The 20,769-nt window shown below is 43.2% G+C and overlaps 1 protein-coding gene across 17 annotated transcripts in view; it reads left to right on the forward strand.

The window, feature by feature from the left end:
• Nucleotides 1–20,769, forward strand: part of ptprt (protein tyrosine phosphatase receptor type T) — a 345,765-nt gene that overhangs the window by 106,093 nt on the left and 218,903 nt on the right. For all 17 annotated transcript variants that reach the window (XM_054732036.2, XM_054732027.2, XM_054732015.2 and 14 more), the window contains exon 8: nucleotides 13,546–13,839. In XM_054732036.2, coding sequence (XP_054588011.1) covers nucleotides 13,546–13,839 — 294 coding nt within the window. The remainder of the gene's footprint in view (nucleotides 1–13,545; nucleotides 13,840–20,769) is intronic.

Consider the following 20,769-nt stretch of genomic DNA (forward strand, 5'->3'; position numbering starts at 1 on the left):
CATTTGTACAACTTTGTGCGATCCAGGCACAGCGGATTAGAAAATAGCTCTTTTAGCCCCGTTCAGGGACCCATGAGCCAAACGCAAAAGTGGGAACCTCAGGCTCCCTATAATGATAGTAATAATTTATGTGTATTTAACAGTGATGTTACAGCTAAAAGGCTGAATAAACAAATCTTAGGGATGCTACGATACGATCACCTGATCGGAAATTGGGTCTGATCGCGTGTTTTTGAAAGGATCGGAATCGGGAGAAATGTGGTGATGAATCTGCTCCCAAAAATGGTTTGATCTATTAGATTCCAGTAGTAGATGTATTATTGATATTATTGATAATTATGATAAATAGCTTCTATTTTTCAAAGGTAACTAAAAGTTAATGCTAAAAAAACATTGATGTAAAGTCTGTAAATCTAATTTAAGGGTATATGTTTGCTTGTTTGAAGGCTTTTCACCTAACCTGACCCGAGCTGACATGCTGAAAAATAAACATAAAAGCAAAAAGTAAAGCATCGTTTCAGTCTCTAAGTGAAATCCAGTTTCGCAACTCTGGGTGGATGTTTATCCCTCTCAAGTGGGAAGGCACAAAAGAGTGCAGGACTTGACAAAATCTGATTTAACCTTTTAAAACAACAAACATGACATTTTAAATTCATCCTGAGATGGAGATTTTCAAATTGAATAAAAATTAAAGCTGCAAGCAGCGTCGTTCGGCCCTCGCAGCTCCGCGCCGCTCCGGCCTGGCCGGCAGCCCGGGGCACCAGGCTACGTCTGCGAAACAGAAACATCGACCACCCCGACACCCGAAACTGCTAACGGCCACCTCGTCCGCACCTCACCCTGACTCAGCATCCCCTTTGAGCCCACCATTATATTTTATGTCTCACCACTAGGGAATCCTCTATCTTAACCACACTGGTGATGTGATGACAGTGACCAACTTTAATGCTATTCTGACCATGTTTTTTAAAGTTTTTGAAGGATAACGTTATCTAGGGGGCGCTGTGACCAACTACAGAAAAGTCCCATTGAGGTCAGCTTTGGTGACATTATATAACATTCACCAACCGTTTTTGCCTCATTGGCTAAAGGGCATGATTGTTCATTGCCATGTTCAGTCTCGGGCAAATCGGAGGCCGTTTGTGGAAGTTACAGTCAAATATACGGTCATGGCGTCATGCCAGCATTCACCATGGCATCAAATCCCCTCCCTTTCTGGAAAGCTATCAGATCTGAATGGTCATTACAACATCATGAAGACAGTGTATGACCTTAGTGTCATGTTCACTAAATTAGATGGGACAAATATGGGTATTTCACCATAAAACAATATACTTCCTGTTGTCAGGGGGCGTGGCTTAGGTGATGTCAGCTGTCCACATTGTCGTTGTCTTGAGATGTGGTCAGTGATCACACAGACAAAGTTTGAAATAGATCTGTTCATGCACTTGGGAGTTATTAAGTCATGTAATGTAATGGCGAAAGGTTAAAGTTTGAGGCTTAGCCACGCCCACACCTTTCAACTTTTGAAAAATCCGACAGTTGAATTTTTTCCTCTATGTCTTAAGAGTATATAGCAGAAATTTGAAGGAGATTGGTGAAAAGGACGATGGAGCATCACTGTCCATACAATGTGTGAGAAAACCACTAAATCGAGTATTTGGACCAAAATGGCCGACTTCCTGTGCGACTTTGCGCTTGGCTCCAGGAGACTTTTTTGTAGGTCCTGAGACACCACATTAGTGTACCAAATTTCGTAATCCTCAGTCAAAGCTTGGCTTGGGGCTGACAGTTTTAATGGCTCTAGTGGGCGCTATTTGAGAAAATAGGCCACGCCCACAAACACAGCTGTGAATTTCTCTTGGGGGTCAGAATAGGATCACTCACCAGAAGTTTAGTAGCAATATCACGATAACTGAAGAAATGAGAGGCAAACGTATTGCCATGGCGTGATGGCGATTTTCGCCATGCTCCCAAAGCCCCGCCTTTTTTCGAAACCTGCCAGTACTGCATACCAAGTGATCTCAAGTGGTCTACTGCTATTTGCCTGAGATTCCTGGTGATTGGGTAAAAGGAGTCCAATAGGGAGCTGTGAAAATAAGAGTGGCATGGCGAAAGGTCAAAGTTTGAGGCTTAGCCACGCCCACACCTTTCAACTTTTGAAAAATCCGACGGTTGAATTTTTTCCCCTACGTCTTAAGAGTATATAGCAGAAGTTTGAAGGCGATTGGTGAAAAGGGCGACGGAGCATCACTCTCCAAACAACATGTGCAAAAACCACTAAATCACGTACTTGAACCAAAATGGCCGACTTCCTGTGCGACTTTGCACTTGGCTCCAAGAGACTATTTTGTAGGTCCTGAGACACCACATTAGTGTACCAAATTTCGTAATCCTCAGTCAAAGCATGGCTTGGAGCTATTGGTTTAAATGGTCCTAGGGGGCGCTATTTAAGAGTATAGGCCACGCCCACAAATTTCAGCTGTCTATTTCTCTTGGGGGTCAGACTAGGATCACTCACCAGAAGTTTCGGAGCGATATCACGATAACTGAAGAAATGAGAGGCAAACGTATTTCCATGGCGTGATGGCGATTTTCGCCATGCTCCCAAAGCCCCGCCTTTTTTCAAAACCTGCCAGTACTGGAGACCAAGTAACCTCAAGTTTTCTACTGCTGTTTCCCACAGAATCCTGGTGATTGGGTAAAAGGAGTCCAGTAGGGAGCTGTGAAAAAAAAGAGTGGTGTGGCGACAGTTCAAAGTTTGAGGCTTAGCCACGCCCACACCTTTCAACTTTTGAAAAATCCGACGGTTGAATTTTTCCCCCTATGACTTAAGAGTATATAGCAGAAGTTTGAAGGAGATTGGTGAAAAGGGCGACGGAGCATCACTCTCCAAACAACGTGTGCGAAAACCACTAAATCGCGCACTTGGACCAAAATGGCCGACTTCCTGTGCGTTTTTGCCCTTGGCTCCAAGAGACTTTTTTGTAGGTCCTGAGACACCACATTAGTGTACCAAATTTCGTAATCCTCAGTCAAAGCATGGCTTGGGGCTGACAGTTTTAATGGTCCAAAGGGGCGCTATTTCAGAAAATTGGCCACGCCCACAAATTTTAGCTGTCCATTTCTATTGGGGGTCAGACTAGGATCACTCACAACAAATTTCGAGGTGATATCTCGATAACTTAAGAAATGAGAGGCAAACGTATTTCCATGGCGTGATGGCGATTTTCGCCATGCTCCCAAAGCCCCACCTTTTTTCGAAACCTGCCAGTACTGGAGACAATGTAACCTCAACTTGTCTACTGCTGTTTGCCACAGAATCCTGGTGTTTGGGTAAAAGGAGTCCAGTAGGGAGCTGTGAAAAAAAGAGTGGCGTGGCGACAGGTCAAAGTTTGAGGCTTAGCCACGCCCACATCTTTCAACTTTTGAAAAATCCGACGGTTGATTTTTTTCCCCTATGTCTTAAGAGTATATAGCAGAAGTTTGAAGGAGATTGGTGAAAAGGGCGACGGAGCATCACTCTCCAAACAACGTGTGCGAAAACCACTAAATCGCGCACTTGGACCAAAATGGCCGACTTCCTGTGCGACTTTGCACTTGGCTCCAAGAGACTTTTTTGTAGGTCCTGAGATACCACATTAGTGTACCAAATTTCGTAATCCTCAGTCAAAGCATGGCTTGGGGCTGACAGTTTTAATGGTCCTAGGGGGCGCTATTTCAGAAAATAGGCCACGCCCACCGGATGTTGACATCAAATTGTTTGAGGGGCCAGACTAGGATCACTCACAAGAAGTTTCGTGACGATATCTTTAGAAATGACGTAATGGGAGGCAAATGTAAGGCCACGGCGGTACGCCTGACTTCGCCGCGCCGCCACAGCCCCGCCCTTTGCCGAAAACTCCCATAAAGTGACGCCAAGCAACCCCAACTTGTCTTGAGTTACCAGCTACAAATTTGTGGTGATTAAGTGTAATGGGGCAATTTGGGACCTTTCACAGTAAAACTTGACCTTTTTGCTCCTGAGGGGGCGGGGCTTGTGTGATGTCATCATCCGACCACTCAATTTCCTTTGTCGGCCAATGACGAATGACCACAGCACTTTTTGTAACTCTGTTACATTCAGTTATGAAGTTATAACAATTTATATTTTTTTGGCGAGTAGTCAAACTTTGAGGCCTGGCCCCGCCCCTTCAACATATACGAAAAGTCAGAATCCTTGTCTCATTTTGTTCGCCCATCCCTTCTGAGCAATTTTACACAAGTTTTGAGTCGATCGTGCGAAAAATGATCGAGCAATCCAATCAGAAACGGACCCTAAAAACGGCAAAAACGGCTAAAAATCGCCATTTCAACCCAAAATGGCCGACTTCCTGTTTGATATTGACCATGCCTGCAAGAGACTTTTCTGTGCGGACTGTTGAGTACTACAAGTGTACCAAATTTCATAACTGTACGACAAACTAAGCTTTATGGAGAGGGTTTTTTTTTCCACTTTCTAGGGGGCGCTGTTCAGCCATTTTCTTTGCGATTTTTTTGGGACCTTTAAAATATCAAATTTTTCACCAGGCATGACAAGTGTGCAAAATATTGTGAGTTTTGGGGTATGATAAGGTCCCCAAAAAGCCGTTCAAAGCGGGCTAAGAATAATAAATAATAAACAGAGCAAAAACAAGAGGCCTTCGCAGCGCTTTCGCTGCTCGGGCCTAATGATTTATTTTTATTTTCAGTCAGTCCCTCTACATCAATAATACGTGTTTCTTGTACGGAAACAACAAGCCTGCTAACACAGAGCTAACGCGTCTCCTCAGGAGAGCTAAAATATCTGCAGCTTGGGATTTTAAACCAGACAGCAAAGGCAGAACTACAGACACTTGTAATGTGTGCACACTGGGCATTCATGATTCGATGCCTTCAAACAAGCTACTTTTGCTGTCAGCTTTTCCCTTCGAGCATCAACAACGAAATGGTGCCTCAAGAAATTCATTCAAAGTAAATGTAGACATTGTCCCTAAAAAAAACAGAAAACAAAAACGACAAAGGTGACCATACCACAACCCCCCCCCCCCCCCCCACCCGCCTCAAAAGCAGAAGGCAAACAATGCACGCTCAATTTAGTCCAGTGTGCAATTTAATAAAATTGTCCCCCGGGGTCAAATTCCTACCTCACTACGCTGAGTAAAAAGGAAAGAAAAATCTCGGACGAGCCCCCATGTTACATATTTCTGTCTGGAAAGGGGTGAGCTTCGCATGTTCCCCACTCCCCCTAATAAGAGAGGGAGGCAATCACAGTGGTACTGACTAATCTTAAGCCCACACCATATAGGAAAAAATGTACCAAAACGGCACCCAACAGAATTACACAGCCTAGGGCTTCTAAAGCCGCTGTTTACAAACCAAAACGTCTTCCCGTGTCGGGGTACTAAAAGGGAAAACTGAAAACAATCTGTCTCCGAACTGAGTACAGATGAGAAGTTACTCTTTTTGAACTAAAGTTACACAGAGAAGAGGCAACTCCTCCAAACACTCTTTCTCTGGTGCTCAAAACGTCTTCTAGGACACATAAAATGACATAAACGAAATAAGTGAGAAGTATAATCTCTTTTATTTACTAAAACACTTATTGTAGTAGAAGAGCTTAGTTTGCCAAAAGGTAAATGTGCACAGAAAAGCAGCTGCGGAGACAAGCTCAGGGTTAAAGAGTCGCTCCTCGACTGAGCGTCCATGATCTGCTTAAATCCGGGTGAAGAGGTGAAGAGAGCAATCAGTTCCTTTGCTGCAGGTGCAAAATGATATTGGTGCCAACAGCCTTTTGACTTTAGTTGTAAATAGTAGCGAGCGGTTGGATTTTAAAAGGAAGCAAATGAGTTAATTTTGTTTCTAGAAGGTCTTAAAAAGTCTTGAAAAAGTTTAAATTAAATTTTGAGATCCCTGCATGTACCCTGTTCTCATGGTCAAGAATAGACCACAACTCATCATCTTTTCGCATCATCAGACCTGAATCTGACTTCCTCCAACAGCTTATGACTCACTTTATGAAACGTGAGTAAAAAGTAGAATTTTTAGGCTTTTGAGCTTCCTGTTGAGTTAACGAGCATTTTGAGTTCTGCACGGACAGCTGGGTCAGATTTTTAATTTGCAAAGGGTGTGAGGCGGTCCGTCTCTGTAACAAGGTCCTGAGGGTTTGCTGAATTGTGTGTGTGTGTGTGTAAGTGTGTGTAGTGGACAGCAGTTTATCTTGGTGTTGGCAGTCATGTCCATTGTTCTTTCATGTGTATCGGCCTTTGCGTATGTGTGTGTGTGGACACTTCACACAGAATTTCTGAAGAAGAGTATAAGTAATACATGCACAGGTGTGGGAGTAGGATAGCTGATGGTTGAGATAAGGAGGGATGATGTGAGATAGGTGTGTGAGGAGGAGGAGGGAAGCAGAGTGGAAGGTGAAGACAGGACAGCCCATAATGATTAGAGAAGGAGAGATAAAGTTGGTATCTAAAACAGGAGCAGAGAGGAGGAGGAGAGAAACAGCAGCTCAGACTGAAACCAACATCTTTTTTTTCTGCAGAAGAGCTTGGTAATGTCTACCTAGTGTGTTTGTAACATAATGATGGATGGAACAATTATCATCAGTTTTCTACCTGTTTGAAAACTTGGATAAAAAGGATATTTTTAATCTTGTTGTAGTTATAGTGCTGATATGTGTGTGTGTGTGTGTGTGTGTGTGTGTGTGTGTGTGTGTGTGTGTGTGTGTGTGTGTGTGTGTGTGTGTGTGTGTGTGTGTGTGTGTGTGTGTGTCCAACACATACTCAAGAGTATCAAGGAGAGAAGAAATGTTAACTGAAGATAAAAATAAGAATTTGAAACCTTGTCTGATTTAGTTAGAAACCACAAAACCGGACTTTAGTAACTTTGGGAGAAAAGGTGTTTCCTGTTTAAAGATCATGCTATTCTCTAAAGTTTGATTAATTTTAGAAGTGATGGGTGGATGAGGAGAAATGCTCTAATAGAGGATACAGAAAGTATTTTTCCTTTCATCATTTTATCTATCGCTGCCATTTCTCACTCTGCTGCTGAAGCAGGGAGGAAAAAGTGATCGCCATTTTCACTGCAACCCACTTTTCCATCTTTTCTGCCACCTCAGGTGATTTTTTTTCTCTATTCTTGGGCAGGCTGAGAAACACACACGCACGCACGCACGCACACACACACACACACACACACGCACGCACGCACGCACGCACACACACACACACACACACACACACACATACACACACACACACACCAATGGGCCATTCCAGGGTGTGAAACAGAAAAAAATCTTGTATTTATCGCACTCTCTCTTTATATCTATGTCACTTCCTCTCTAGATCTGAATGTATACGTCTCACACACATCATTGCAGGGGCCCCTGGGCACAATTTTAATTACTTGTCAGCTGTTTTCTCCAACATCAAGACTGCTGCACAAAAAAAAAAGGAAAAAAAAAAGACTGCTGCTCTCATGGGCCCCCTTGTGGCTGTGGGCCCCTGGGCCTGTGCCTGGTTTGCCCATATTATAATCCGGCCTTGCTTCTAAGCATAACAGGGCATCTGGTATGAAAACAGCAGCTGTGATGCATCCCTACAAGGATGTTTTCCTTTTTTCTTTAAGTACAAGTTTGTGTTTAACACTGAGTGATTCAGTCCGGCTTTATTCAACAAGTTTCAAAAAGCGGCACAGTAACAAAAAATATTAGAACGTATTATTATTATTATTATTATTATTGTTATTGTTATTATTATTATTATTATTATATAAACCTTTAGAGTAGTAGAAGAAAAAAACTAGCTAAGCATGGACATGTTTCTCTACTGAAATCTGCAGAAGTCGCCATCATAAACAGAATCTAAAGCAGTAAATAAATAAGACCTACGTATGTTAAAGGGGACATATACAAAACTAACCTTTTTCGTCCTTGCTTCCAGAAACAGTCCTAACCTGAGTAAAAACCATCAGTTTGGTTTTAGGAATTGGTTACCTTAAACAAGCCATTTCATAAAGTTCCTGATTGTGGTGTCACAATGAGGAATATCAACATAACCTCGCTCTCACCTGACTCTGCTGGAGGAGCAGCAGTTCAGCCCCAAGCTCCTTTCAGATATCTCCGTTCCTCACCTCATAGCAGCCAATCAAGGGTGGGTGGGCGTGGCCAGATCCATCTTGGGACAGCCCTGAAACCACTCTTTCTGGAAGATACTGGAACTGTAAAGAAAGAAAAAACAGCTGAGATGGTTTATGTGAGACCATAAATGGGTGGATCTCATCTCCTGGTACCCTCAGGGGGCACACCCAGCCTCTGATTAATGCCCTCCTCTCTTTTCTCTACAGTTTTTAGCGTAATTGGGGGAGATTCCCACAGTGCTGAGGATGCAGTTTTATATTTTAATAATAATAATAATGCATTGAACTTATACAGCGCTTTTCTAGACGCCCAAAGACACTTTCACACACTCTCACATTCACACACTGCTAGTGATGGTAAGCTACTTGTAGCCACAGCCGCCCTGGGGAGGTCTGACAGAGGCGAGGCTGCCACTTGGCGCCGTCAGCCCCTCTGACCACCACTATCACAGGCAAGTTGGGTGAAGTGTCTTGCCCAAGGACACAACAGCAGGATCGAACCCATGACCAAATCATGAGGCAACCCGCTCTACCACCTGAGCTACTGCTTAGTTGGACCTCTTTTCTAACTTTGACTCTGGTTCTGAGATGGTTCTGTTTAAATGGAACATGGATCTGGAAAAACTAGCTTTTAATCTGTTTAGTGCAGATTGGTGCATGTTTCAGAGTTAGCATCAGCTATATATTTGTTAGATTGAATAAAATATTTTGGACTCATTTTAAAAAGAGCAGGAAATCAGAGTTATTCTAACAAAGCTGTTTTCTACTTCCTTGCATGAACTCACCTCCTGCCTTCGTGGTTCAGATTCATAATCCACCAGCTACAAGGCAGTGTTATGTTGGTTTCATCTCAGCTGCTCACGATTCTCAAGATTGGAGCAGAAACACCCGCACATGGCAGACAGAAAGCACGGCATGCATTAGCTAAACGTGTTCACGTGTACAGTAGATAATATCCAGATAAACAGCGAAATTAACCAAACTCCCACAGGAGCACAATGCTGCGTTCAGATGCGTGGTAATGTGCAGAACCTTTATTAGGTGAATTTGTTTAGACAGACACACAGCGAGCCATCTTCCAGCTCCGTGCTGGGGCCGTAATACTACGCAGTAAAAACCGTGAATGCACAGACTCTGGTTTCCTTCGGGTGCAGTAACACCGATCAGCTCTGAGTGTGCCATGCTTCATCCCACAACAAGGCCCCGGGACACGCAGGATAAAACCTTTATGAGAGTCGAGCTTCTGCACAAACATGCTTACACGGAGCCTTTACGGGCCCACAGGTACGGTGTCCTGCATGAGGACAGCTGCCACAGAAATCTCTTGCGTCTCCTAGTCTGACACGTGGAACAATTAGTGTGAAAAATCACCGGGTGGGTTCAGAGTTCCACGCTCCTGTCCGTCGCACCGTCCATCAACAGTTAAGATTCCTGTCATTTATTTAACCCTTCCACTGTCCTATCAGGTGACCCCTCCAGGACAGGGGGTGGTTAAACGTGGTTGATAGTTTATCTTTTAGCAAGGGTGAAGTGGTGCACTCCCCAAAATATTATAGAAGCACCTTGGGCCCATCTGACCCCATTAACAATGCAGGAGGGCTAAAGGAGTTTAAAAAATGATGATTTAAGGAGTAAATTCTACAAAGAAAAAAAAAACAGACATGAGAGACAAGAGAGAGAAGTGCAAATGAAAGCATTGTTTATGTAATCTGGACAGAACAGAGTCCTCTGTTTAGATGACTGATAAAACTATGGCACATACTGTAACAGCTCTTTAACGTCTGCAGGAGGAAAACCCACTGCCCCCCTGCAGTAATACTGGTGCATTTCTATGAGCGGTATGGGAAGAGTGTCAGCTAAACCTACAACCCTCCCACTGTCTTTATGGGTGACCCCGTGAGGAAAGTTGACCATTGGGCAGGATTGATGGTTTATCCTTTGAGGTCCACATGGCAGGGGTGAGGTGGTGCTCACTCCTCACCCCTGCCGCGTGGACCCAAGGGATAAACCATCAACCCTGCTCAATGGTCAACTTTCCTCACGGGGTCACACCCATTAGGACAGTGCATGGGAGGGTTAAAGTCTGACACTTGAACTCATCAGAAAATAATTTTTACAAAATAATTATCTTTTTATTGGCTAATGCCAATAGAACAATTGGCACTTATCTGCTGCAGTATTTAAAACTTCCACAAGGACGCAGATAACGAATGAAATTTAATTAAATAGATGTTTGAGGAACATACTGGATCATTCTGCTAAAGAAAAAGAGGAAAGATTTTAGGAATACGTGGAGCAAATCAGATGCATTAAAGGGGTTGAACGCTTTCAGTGGTTCGAGACAACACATTTAAACATGAAATTGTTTCCTTTGAGGCTCTTATTGTGAAAGGTCTGATAGTAACTACTGTTACGACCTCAACCTGGTCTAGGATCCTGGGAGGCCTGACACAGAAACATGAATACGAACAATAAACGTTCTGACACCAAGTCACAACCAAAGAAGTAATTTTATTAACAAAAAGCATCCCTAAGGGAGAAAACCTGGTTAATAAACAAAGTGAGTTTTAATCTAAGTAGCAGAAACAAAACTGAGGACTTTAGTAACTTAAAGAGCACTAGAATGAGAACTAACACTCTGGTTCCAAAAATGAAAACCAGGAACAACAAAGCTTACCCAGAGGCTTTACCCAAACAGTCCACTGGTGAACTAACTCACCCACACAACCAAAAGCTCAGTCAAGAGCAAGGGACAACCAAGTTTCAAAACCAGAAGGTTTTCCCAGACAGGTGGAAACTTAAACCATCCGGGGGCAACTATGAATTCTAAAGTTCTCCAACACAAGTCTCTCTTTCAATAATCCTCTCCTGTCCTCCTCTCCATTCAGTGCGGCGGTGATTTTATCTGCTCCAGCCGGGGGATTCCCTGATGCGAATCAGCTGCGCGAGTGTGGCTGGGCGCTCTCCAGGGTGCTGACCATGGTGCTGAAACGGAGCGGAGTAGAAGCCGGGCGCTGGGGAACTCAGGGCTCGTAACACTACACTACAGCCTCCAGTTTATGAAAAAATGCTAAACTGTGGGAAATGTTTCCAAACCAAACATTGAAACCAGGAAGCTTTTTATTGACTTGGTCGTCAGTGCTTTTATTTTGAAATATATGTTTTTCCTAGAAGGCTTTACAAATGCAGATGATTCTAAACTGAGTAAATTGGAAAACATGCACATGTATCTCAGAAAAGTGGTTTAACTGGCTCTGAAGTCTGACAGATGCCAGCCAATCAAACACCTTCTGTTGACTTTCCTCATGGTGCCGACTGCTCTGCAGCTTCAGCTGAACGTGCACATCAGCTCATCCATCTTTCACCTCACTGAATCCATTTTTCCTCTAAATGATTAAACTCTCCACACGCCCCTTTGGCCGCCGTCTCTTTTCCTGGCCTGTGCTTCCTGTTTCTCTCCCCCCCCCCCCCCTTTATTAGTGTCGCTGTGTGACGGCCGACTGTTGCTGATTAGCAACCAGTGTCTTTGCTGTTTCTGTGTCCATGCAGTGTAGCAGATGGATCAGTTACAGTTTTATTAAACCACATGTTGGTGTTTTTTTATTTTGGGAATATTCTCACACGCGTCTGCGGATGGAGTGGGTGTCTGGATTCTGGATCTGTCTGCTTCCGCGGCGTGGTCACGGGCGCCGGGTGGCCTCTGTAGCTCAACTGTAAATGAGCTGATGGAGGGAGGAAGTGATGGAGTGCTTTCTCTCTCTCTTCCTGCAGAGTAACATCAGGAGGAGTTGTTGAATATTAATGATGCAAATGAAGAGAGAAGTCTGGGCTGAAGCTGTCAGAGAGGCACTTTGCTGCTTTTGAAGAGCACCAATAAAAGGCTGAGAGCTGTGTTTTTTGCCCTGCAGGATTTTCTCACAGCTGACCAGTTTTTAAAATGTTTGTTTTTATCTCTGAAGCGTCGTTTACATATTTATCAGTTGCTTTTCTTTTTTCTGTAAACTCAAGCTGAAAATTGCATGAGGATGGGAGCGTTTTGTCTCCTCCACATTTGGGAAACGGGAAAAGCTCTTTTCTAAGAAAGACTGAACCACTCAACTTTTAAAACACTATAATAGAGGAAACTTAAGTGCAGCTGAAGCTTTTGTGGACTGAATTGTACTCAGATGAGTATAATTCTGTTCTAGCCTGCATTTCTGCGTGTTTTCAGAGAAACTTTAATGTCTGCTCACAATCTGCCTCTGTAGGTTTGAGATGTGAGCGTGCTCCGACTGGCAGGTGATTCATTGGTCCTGCAGCCGTCATTCATATTCTAATGCCGCCTTGGGCAAAGTACAAAAGTTTGAGGGAAAAATCAGGACTTTTGTTTTCAGACCGCAGCAGGAGAGGGAACATTATTCTCAGCAAGCGTAATGTAGCTGTCAACTGGAAAAAAGCACCTGTCACAGCAAAATAAAAGAATCAAACCTCATCGTTAGCAGGACTGCTGTCGCTGCTCTGCTTCCAGAGGATCGGGGACTATTTGGCCACACATCCAGGCCTCCTGACCAGTTATCGATCCGCTTTTCAGCTGTTCTCAAGGTGACGCGACCCGATCTGGTGCAGAACTTCTCCAAGCACTAGAAGTTTATTGATCTACAGCAACGCTACTCTGAAATATCCTCTACATTAACAATATCCATGAGGAAAACCAAAAGTTGAACTATCATCAGCGTTGTGTAACGGCCGCTGTCCGACTCCTGACCAGCGGCCGGCGGGGAAACTGGAGCCATAATTACAGTCGTTCCTGCTGCTGAGCTCACGGGAAAGTAATTCCCCGTAACGGTTTCCATTTGCTGCTCTTTAACCGGGTTTGTTTCCGGAGATAACCAAACACACCAACAAGCTCGAGATGATCCTGTAAGTCAGCTCCGGTCACCATAGGTGCTGGCATCAACTGACCTTGTTTATCACGATAGTTCCCTGCCTCCTGTAAGGTTCTGTTACTACATCGTTGGGAGGCGCGGTCGGAACAACGCCGGGTCGCCTACAGAAACAGCGTTTTGGGAACGAGGCTCGGACTCTGGCAGAGCTGACATCAGCTTTAATAAAAGGATTGGTGTATGTTTTTAAGCTGGAGTTCCATAATGAAAAGGTGTGTGTCACTCTCAGGATCCCACAGGGAAACGAGGTGGGTTTCCACAATATTCATTCATTGTTTGAAGTGTTCCACCTTCCAGCACCGTTGATGGGGCCTAGATACAGTTTTCAGGTTGGGGCGGGGATGAGCTCAGCTGGAGGGCCATTCCAGTTATGAACTTATTTTTATTCAAATAGTATTTTCTCTCTCAGGGTAACACTCTACTGGGCAGACATTTAACTTGCTTTGAACTTGTTTTGCAGCTCCGCCCACTCCCATCGCACCACCTGAACTCCTTGCCGTTGGCGCCACCTACCTTTGGATCAAACCCAACGCCAACAGCATCATCGGTGACGGGCCCATCATCCTGAAAGAGGTGGAGTACCGCACCACCACGGGGAACTGGGCGGAGACTCACGTGGTGGACGCCTCCACCTACAAGCTTTGGCATCTAGACCCAGATGTGGAGTATGAGATCAAGGTCCTGCTCTCCAGACCGGGAGAAGGTGGGACCGGACCGCCAGGACCGCCGCTCATCACCAGGACCAAATGTGCAGGTGGGTGACCTTGGGCCACAGATCTCAGAAGCTGCTCGGTTTGTTTTGGTGCTGAAACTTCAGCAGGATAACAAACAACAGACCAAAGTGTGTGTTTGCTTTAGGATTTGCTGTGATTGGATGGTTTGATGGAGAAACTCAAAGGTGGAAAAGAGAGAAATATTCATATGTCCTCTGGGAGGCGGCAGCAAATCAGCGATGATGATAATTAGGATGTTAAGTTGCTGCAGGGACAGAGGAGGAGAAGTTGGAGGTTAGTTGGGGCAATCAGGGCCAATAATGAGTTTCCCAGTGGGGGTGTAAGGACACAAAAAGCCACATTTCGTTTGATTAAGTGACAGCCCATCAGCTCTCTGACAGTCTGACAGTGATTTTTGTCTGTGAAGGTTGGCGGGGAGCTACTTAACGCAGCGGTTGGCTGCCACCACCGCTCTGCTGCTAACAGACAATTCACCTTTCCATCTTCTCCCATTTTCACGCTCTTCCTTCCTTCTATCCATGTTCTCCTTCTAATCTCTTCACACCTTCGTTGTTGGCTCCAACTCCTGTTTTCACCTGATTTCTGATGTCTTCCTGTGTTTTCTATTTGTATTTGTTCTAGTTTCTTAAATTGTTTGTCTTGCTTCTTGTTCCTCAACTTCTGAGTTATTTTAAAAATTCTGCGTACAAACCTTCAGCTCCAGCTGTGACTGTTTCTTTTTACATTTTAGGACATTCAGCTGTTGGTGGACTACTTTGGTCCATTTGAAGTAACTGTAGAAACCTTCAAATGTTTCAGATATTAAGCTAATCTCTGTGCTCTTAAAAGGCTAATGGCTTGTATTTACGTCTACCTAGAGACATCATTCAAAGTTCACGAGAGTCATCAGTTTTGCCTTTTACTGTGATTTAGGTTTCGATGTGTTCCAGTTTTGAGCTATGATGTTAGATTTTAAGCATCCTGGTCTTTAGTTTTGTTGCTTCTTCAGATTTGAATTTGGCCAATCACTATGATTTATTTTCTCAGTTCATCAAACAGCACAGGTCTTCAGCAGCTTTCAGCATTTAACCTTTTGATGCATGAATTATGAAATGTTCAACCATGATTTTTTTTAACAATTTTTTCATTAATCTTTAGGTGTGAATGAAACAAATTTCAACACATATTTTTTGTAACATTTCATAATTTACAAATAATTTATTACATGTCCACCTCAGTCGACAGCGTCTGAACCTGAAATATGTTGGCTTGACTTGCTGAAGTCCAAATGGAGGGGCTCAAATGCAATAAAGTCTTCAACAGTTGTGCTTAATAGTAAGTTAGTAAAGTAAAACTTTATTTATATAGCACTTTTCACAGATAAAATCACAAAGTGCTTCACAACATACATAAAAATGCTAAACAGGACAGGAGCACAAGCAAAAAATAAAATAAAATAACAATTTTGAGTACCTGTCCACTGTAGTGACCATTATGCATCAAAGGGTTAAACACTTCATTTGACTCTTATTGTTCTTTGTTAAAAAAAATAGTGATTAAAAAGTGAAAATTTTGAGTTAAAAATGTGAATGAAGACAAAAATGAATAAGAAAATTTCATTGTGGGATCTTGAGAAAGACAGAATTGGTAGAAAAAGCAGCATGAACAGCAGGCCCCACCAAAGCCTGAACAGGTGAGTCTTCAGCTGCATTTTAAAGGAGAACACTGAGTCCTCTGATCTCAGGCTCAGCGGGAGAGAGTTCCAGAGTCTAGGGGCCACACATTCATACAAATACAGGCCATTTACTGTTTTACCTTCAACCACGAAAACAATGAATAAAGACAAAACGTGTGTTTCCAACACTATTATAAATAAGGGACACAGACATGTTCATCAGGTATTGCACATATGTTAAATTCATACTGATTATTACATTTGTATGATGGTGCTTGTCCATGTAAGGCCTTAAAGACCAGAACCAGGATCTTGAAATGAACCCTGACGTTAACTGGCAGCCAGTGAAGCTGGAGGAGAAGCGGGGTGATGTGGGTGTGTTTGGAGGACCTGGTAAGAAGCTGAGCACAGGCATTCTGAACCACCTGTAGACGTTCAGGGAGGTTCTGCTCAGACACGTGAAAAGAGAGTTACAGTAATCTAAGCGTGAGGAGATGAAGGTGTGGAGAACAGTCTCAAGTTCAGAGTGGGACAGAATGGGACTCAGCTTAGCAATGTTCCTGAGATAGAAGAGAGAAGAGCGAACAAGATAACAGACATGAAAATCCAGGGTGAGGGCTGGGTCAAAGGTCACGCCAAGATTCCTGGCAGATAGTTTGGTGTGAGAAGCACGCTGACCAAGAGAGTCTCTGACTTTGGGAACCAGCTATGGGGCACAGATGAGGATCTCAGTCTTATCTTCATTCAGCTGTAGAAAGCTCCCAGCCATCCAGGTTTTAATAGAGTCTAAGCAGGTGTGTAACAGCTGCAGCTTAGACATCGCATGGGGCTTAAAGAAGATGTAAAGTTGGATGTCATCTGCATAAAGATGGTAGGAGATTCCTTTGAAGGAGCTCAGGATGTGCTGAAGAGGAAGCAGATAGAGGAGGAAGAGCAGAGGCCCCAGCACAGAACCTTGTGGGACACCATGGGTGAGGGAGATGGTGGAGGACCTAAAATGGAGACAGCCACAGGGAAGGAGCGCTCAGAAAGATAAGAGGAGAACCACTCCAGAGCAGTTCCTGATAGGCCTACCCAGTCTCTCAGCCTCTCCAGTAGCAGGTGATGGTCAACAATATCAGAGGCTGCAGTCAGGTCCAGCAGGACCAGAACAGAACAGTCCTCTGCATCATGTGAGTCAGAAGGTCATTAGAGACCCTAAGAAGAGCTGTTTCAGTAGAATGAGCTCTACGAAAACCTGACTGGCAGCTATCATAGATGTCATGTTCTTCAAGAGCAGCTGTGAGTTGTTTAGCCACAACCTTTTCCAAGATCTTGGAGATGAACGGAAGTTTAGAGATGGGTCATGATGTAGCTGTTAGCTAGCTGGTGGCAGGTTTACTGGTATCACTGGTTTCAGATACATTACTTATTTAAAAGCAGGATGACCTTAAATTTTCCAAAAGTAAATTTAAATTTGAAAACTCTGATTCTGGGGTCTCCTGCTTCTTGCCCAGTTGTAAAATGATATTTAATTTGTTGCATCTGAAAAACATCTTCACAATTAGCTTTAGAAACACAGAATTAGTGATTTTATCATCAGGAGCGTGTCCCGCATGTCCCATATGTCCCACATGTCCCACTAAACACACACTTTTCTCTAGTTTAACTTCACTTTGATCTCAGCTCTATTTCTACACATTTACAAAACTACCCCCCACCCCACCCAAAGGGCCAATAAACATATGTTATAAAATGGCTCATTAATCTGCAACAACTGACATCTGTGATAATTAATCTGAGATTATCTGATCTGGAGTAAATGACGTGTTTCATCTGCTGCTCATCTACTTTTTACTGTCTTCTTAACTGTGACATACCAGCCTGCCACACCAAAATTCTCCTGATTCCCAGACTTACGGCACACTTCCATTCACACCCGTCAATTTTTAATTCTAGAGATTTAAGTGGCAGCAGATGAGCAGTCGTATGCTGCTGAACACGGGAGGCCAAATGGAGCAACTGTTCCTACGGGTGAAGGCAGACAAAGGAATCTGTGAGATGAGCTCGGTAGAACTGAAATGCTTGGAAACGGAAACAGTCTGAGAAATACCGAGAGCAGGAAGACTGAGATAAGTGAGATGGAAGGAGGATGGGGGGGGGGGGGGGGGGGGGGTGCTGCTGATGTGAAGTGAAACAGAACAGAGGTGGTGGTCATTTCTTTGTGTTTGTGTGTAAAGCTGAGCAGAAAGGAGCATGTGTTCCTCAGCCAAAGTTGAGCTGTCACAGACGTCTGTGTGTGTTTGTGCGTGTGTGTGAGTAGAAACATGCATGCATGTGTGTGTGGGTGCCTGTGTGTGTGTGCGTGCGTGCATGTGTGTGTGTGTGCGTGAGTGTGTGTGTGTGTGTGCGTGCATGTGCACATGTGTTTGTGCGCGCACATCTGTGTGCATGCGTGTGCGTGTGTGTGTGCGTGAGTGTGAGTGTGTGTGTGCGTGCGTGTGCACGTGTGTTTGTGCACGCACATCTGTGTGCATGCGTGTGTGTGTGTGTATGTGTGTGTGTGTGTGCATGCGTGTGTGTGTGTGTGTGTGTGTGTGTGTGTGTGTATGTGTGTGTGTGTGTGTGTGTGTGTGTGTGTGTGCGTGAGTGATGGATTGAAGCAGACAGGTATGACAGATGTTCCACAGCCTGCTGGCTGCAGGCCGTGTTGGCTGTATGTGCCGCTGTGTGTTTGTCTCCACACCTTCTGTGTTCACCTTTCTGTTCACGTTAACATCCACGGTCCTTCTCAGACCTCCCCATCAAACCCATTATCTGTCTGTTTTCTAGCATTTCTCCCTCCACTCATCTCACTGAGTGTTTAGTCTGAGCTTTTCTTGTGTTTATTTTTCTAATGCAGGAGAATAATTAGTCTTTCAGAAACTGGTCAAATGTGACTCATTTCTTTAATGATCTCTTTCTTTTTTTTTATCTGTCTCAGCATTTGGATCAAATTTACAATTAATAAATGTGGTTTTGTTTTTGTCTAACCTAACAAGTGAACAGGTGGTCAAACGTAGCCCAGTAACAATTATTTAATCCAGTAGGATTGTCATAACCAACAACATGCATTCATAAGTCTGGACTGCAATCCAGTGGACTACAGCGTGTGGGAAAGTCTGAGACATGGCTTGTGTGAGGGTTTAAAGACATATGTAGAACATTGTTACACTCATGTAAAAAATCTAACCGTAATTAATGATTTCAAAGGGTCTGTAAAGTAGCTACACGTTACATAATAAAATGCAGCCATTTTCAAAAGAATTCTCCCTCAATATAAAATGAGCAAATTTGCTCCAATTTGAATGCAATGCCATGCACTTCCATTCAATCTGGTTCATTTAATCCACTTAGTTTGATCTTTTGTGTTAAAGTTACAAATCACTTTGCTAGTTTTCAAATCAACACATCATTTAAGGAAACCAGAACCTTCTGATGTGGGAAGATTGGGCCGAATCCCATATTCCAATCCACAGTAGAATGTTTTCTTAACCTAAAACAATCAATATTTAATATTGAAAGTTGACCAAATGTTGGCTGAGAGGTAAAGTCAGCAGTAAGTCGATATAAGAAAGGGAAAGGTGGTTTTAGTTTTTAACTCCACATCATCCCCACCTCCACCCACAGACCTTCTCAGCTTGATGAGCATTTTCTGAGGCGTTCAGCTTTAAATTTTAAAAATTCAGACAAACCCAGTTGGGGAAAAGTACACGGCCCTCCTAGAAAGTGCTGAAGGGGAGGTAATGAAAAGTTTCAGAAATGTGATTAATCCTCGGTTTGGTTCAGTTTATTTTAACTTTTCTGTCTTTCTTTGATTAAACAAAAGCCAGCTCAACCTCTTTAAAAAACTATGCTCAAAGTGTATTCATATTCTTTCTGATACCGAAGGAACGGAGAACAACAGTTTGGGAACATTTTACAAACATTCCAGAGAAATGTGCAAAATCTGCATGGTGGAGCTACAGTCGCCTCCTGAAGCTCATTTGCTAGTTAGCTGCTAACATTAACAGTGAGCCACTTGTGTAAATAACTAACATTAACAGTAGTGACAGCTATTCTATTACCCTCAGCACCAGGGGTCACCATCCTGGTGCCCACAGGCCTTTTCTCCAAATAGCACAAAACATCTGTTTCCATCTTTTTTAATCACAAATGCATTACTATAGATAAAAACAAAATAAAGTATGTTTATTACACATGAAGTTTACCTCTGATCTACTCTAGTTCAAAGGTCACTACTGTATCAGCTCATGCGACTCAGTACCCATGAAGTAGCGCTTAGCTTCAAACCTCTGCTCAACCCAAATGCCACGAGTTTGTTGTGACGTTACGAAGACTAATAACTTATTGAGTTTGTTATGAAAGCATTTTGAATGACTTTGTTACCAAGGCAACAACCAGCATTTGATTTTAGTTTTCTGAAGCCCAACGTCTTTCTGTCCTTATTACCTACAAGTTGCAACGTTTCTGAACGAGCTGCTGCTTTAATCGTCTTTACTTGTAGACGGCACATGCCACTTCCAGACAACGCCTCATGTTACAAGCTAATGATGGTTACATTAGAGTAGCTGCATGCTACGCTACAATACATGATCCGATATTAGCAGCTGTGGCTACACTGTAGCTCATCACCACCGGTGTGTGAATGGATGAATGGTTCGCTGTAGTGTAAAGCACTTTGGAGTCCTCTGACTCTGAAAGGCGCTATATGAGTGCAGGCCATTTATCATTATTATATCAGAGAGGAAACTGTGAAGGTCATCTGATTTCTGAGAGAATCTTTAGCAAAGAGAAACATTTTCTTTCTCTGCATTTTGATGTCGTTAGCATGACTCCTGATGATCTACCTGTATTTTAGCCCTCCTGTCTGGTTTATGTAGACACACACCAAGCAAATCTCCAGTTTTTACTAGATCTAAAAGCAATTAGATGAATTCAAAAAATTAAATAATGTTCACAGGGCCTAAATTTACTAATAATTAATAATTGGATAATAAAAAAAGTTCTCCTTGCTCTCTACTTTCTATCTACTTTTACTATCCTGACTGGATTTATGCAGATGAAAAACAACAATCCAAATATCTGAAACTCTATTTCCGGCTTCAGCCGCCCAAATACGACTCATTAAAGTGGTAAATGTGACAGGAGAGCAGCTGATAAATGTCAGTGGGTTATAACTTTGTCAGACTGTCACTATTTGTGAGTCTGCAGATTCTGTGATTCTCTGATTTTCCAGAAGAATCCGACAGAAATTAAGTTTTGCTTCACTTGATCC

This window comes from Nothobranchius furzeri, chromosome 3 (genome assembly GCF_043380555.1).
Source record: "Nothobranchius furzeri strain GRZ-AD chromosome 3, NfurGRZ-RIMD1, whole genome shotgun sequence".
Lineage (NCBI taxonomy): Eukaryota > Metazoa > Chordata > Actinopteri > Cyprinodontiformes > Nothobranchiidae > Nothobranchius > Nothobranchius furzeri.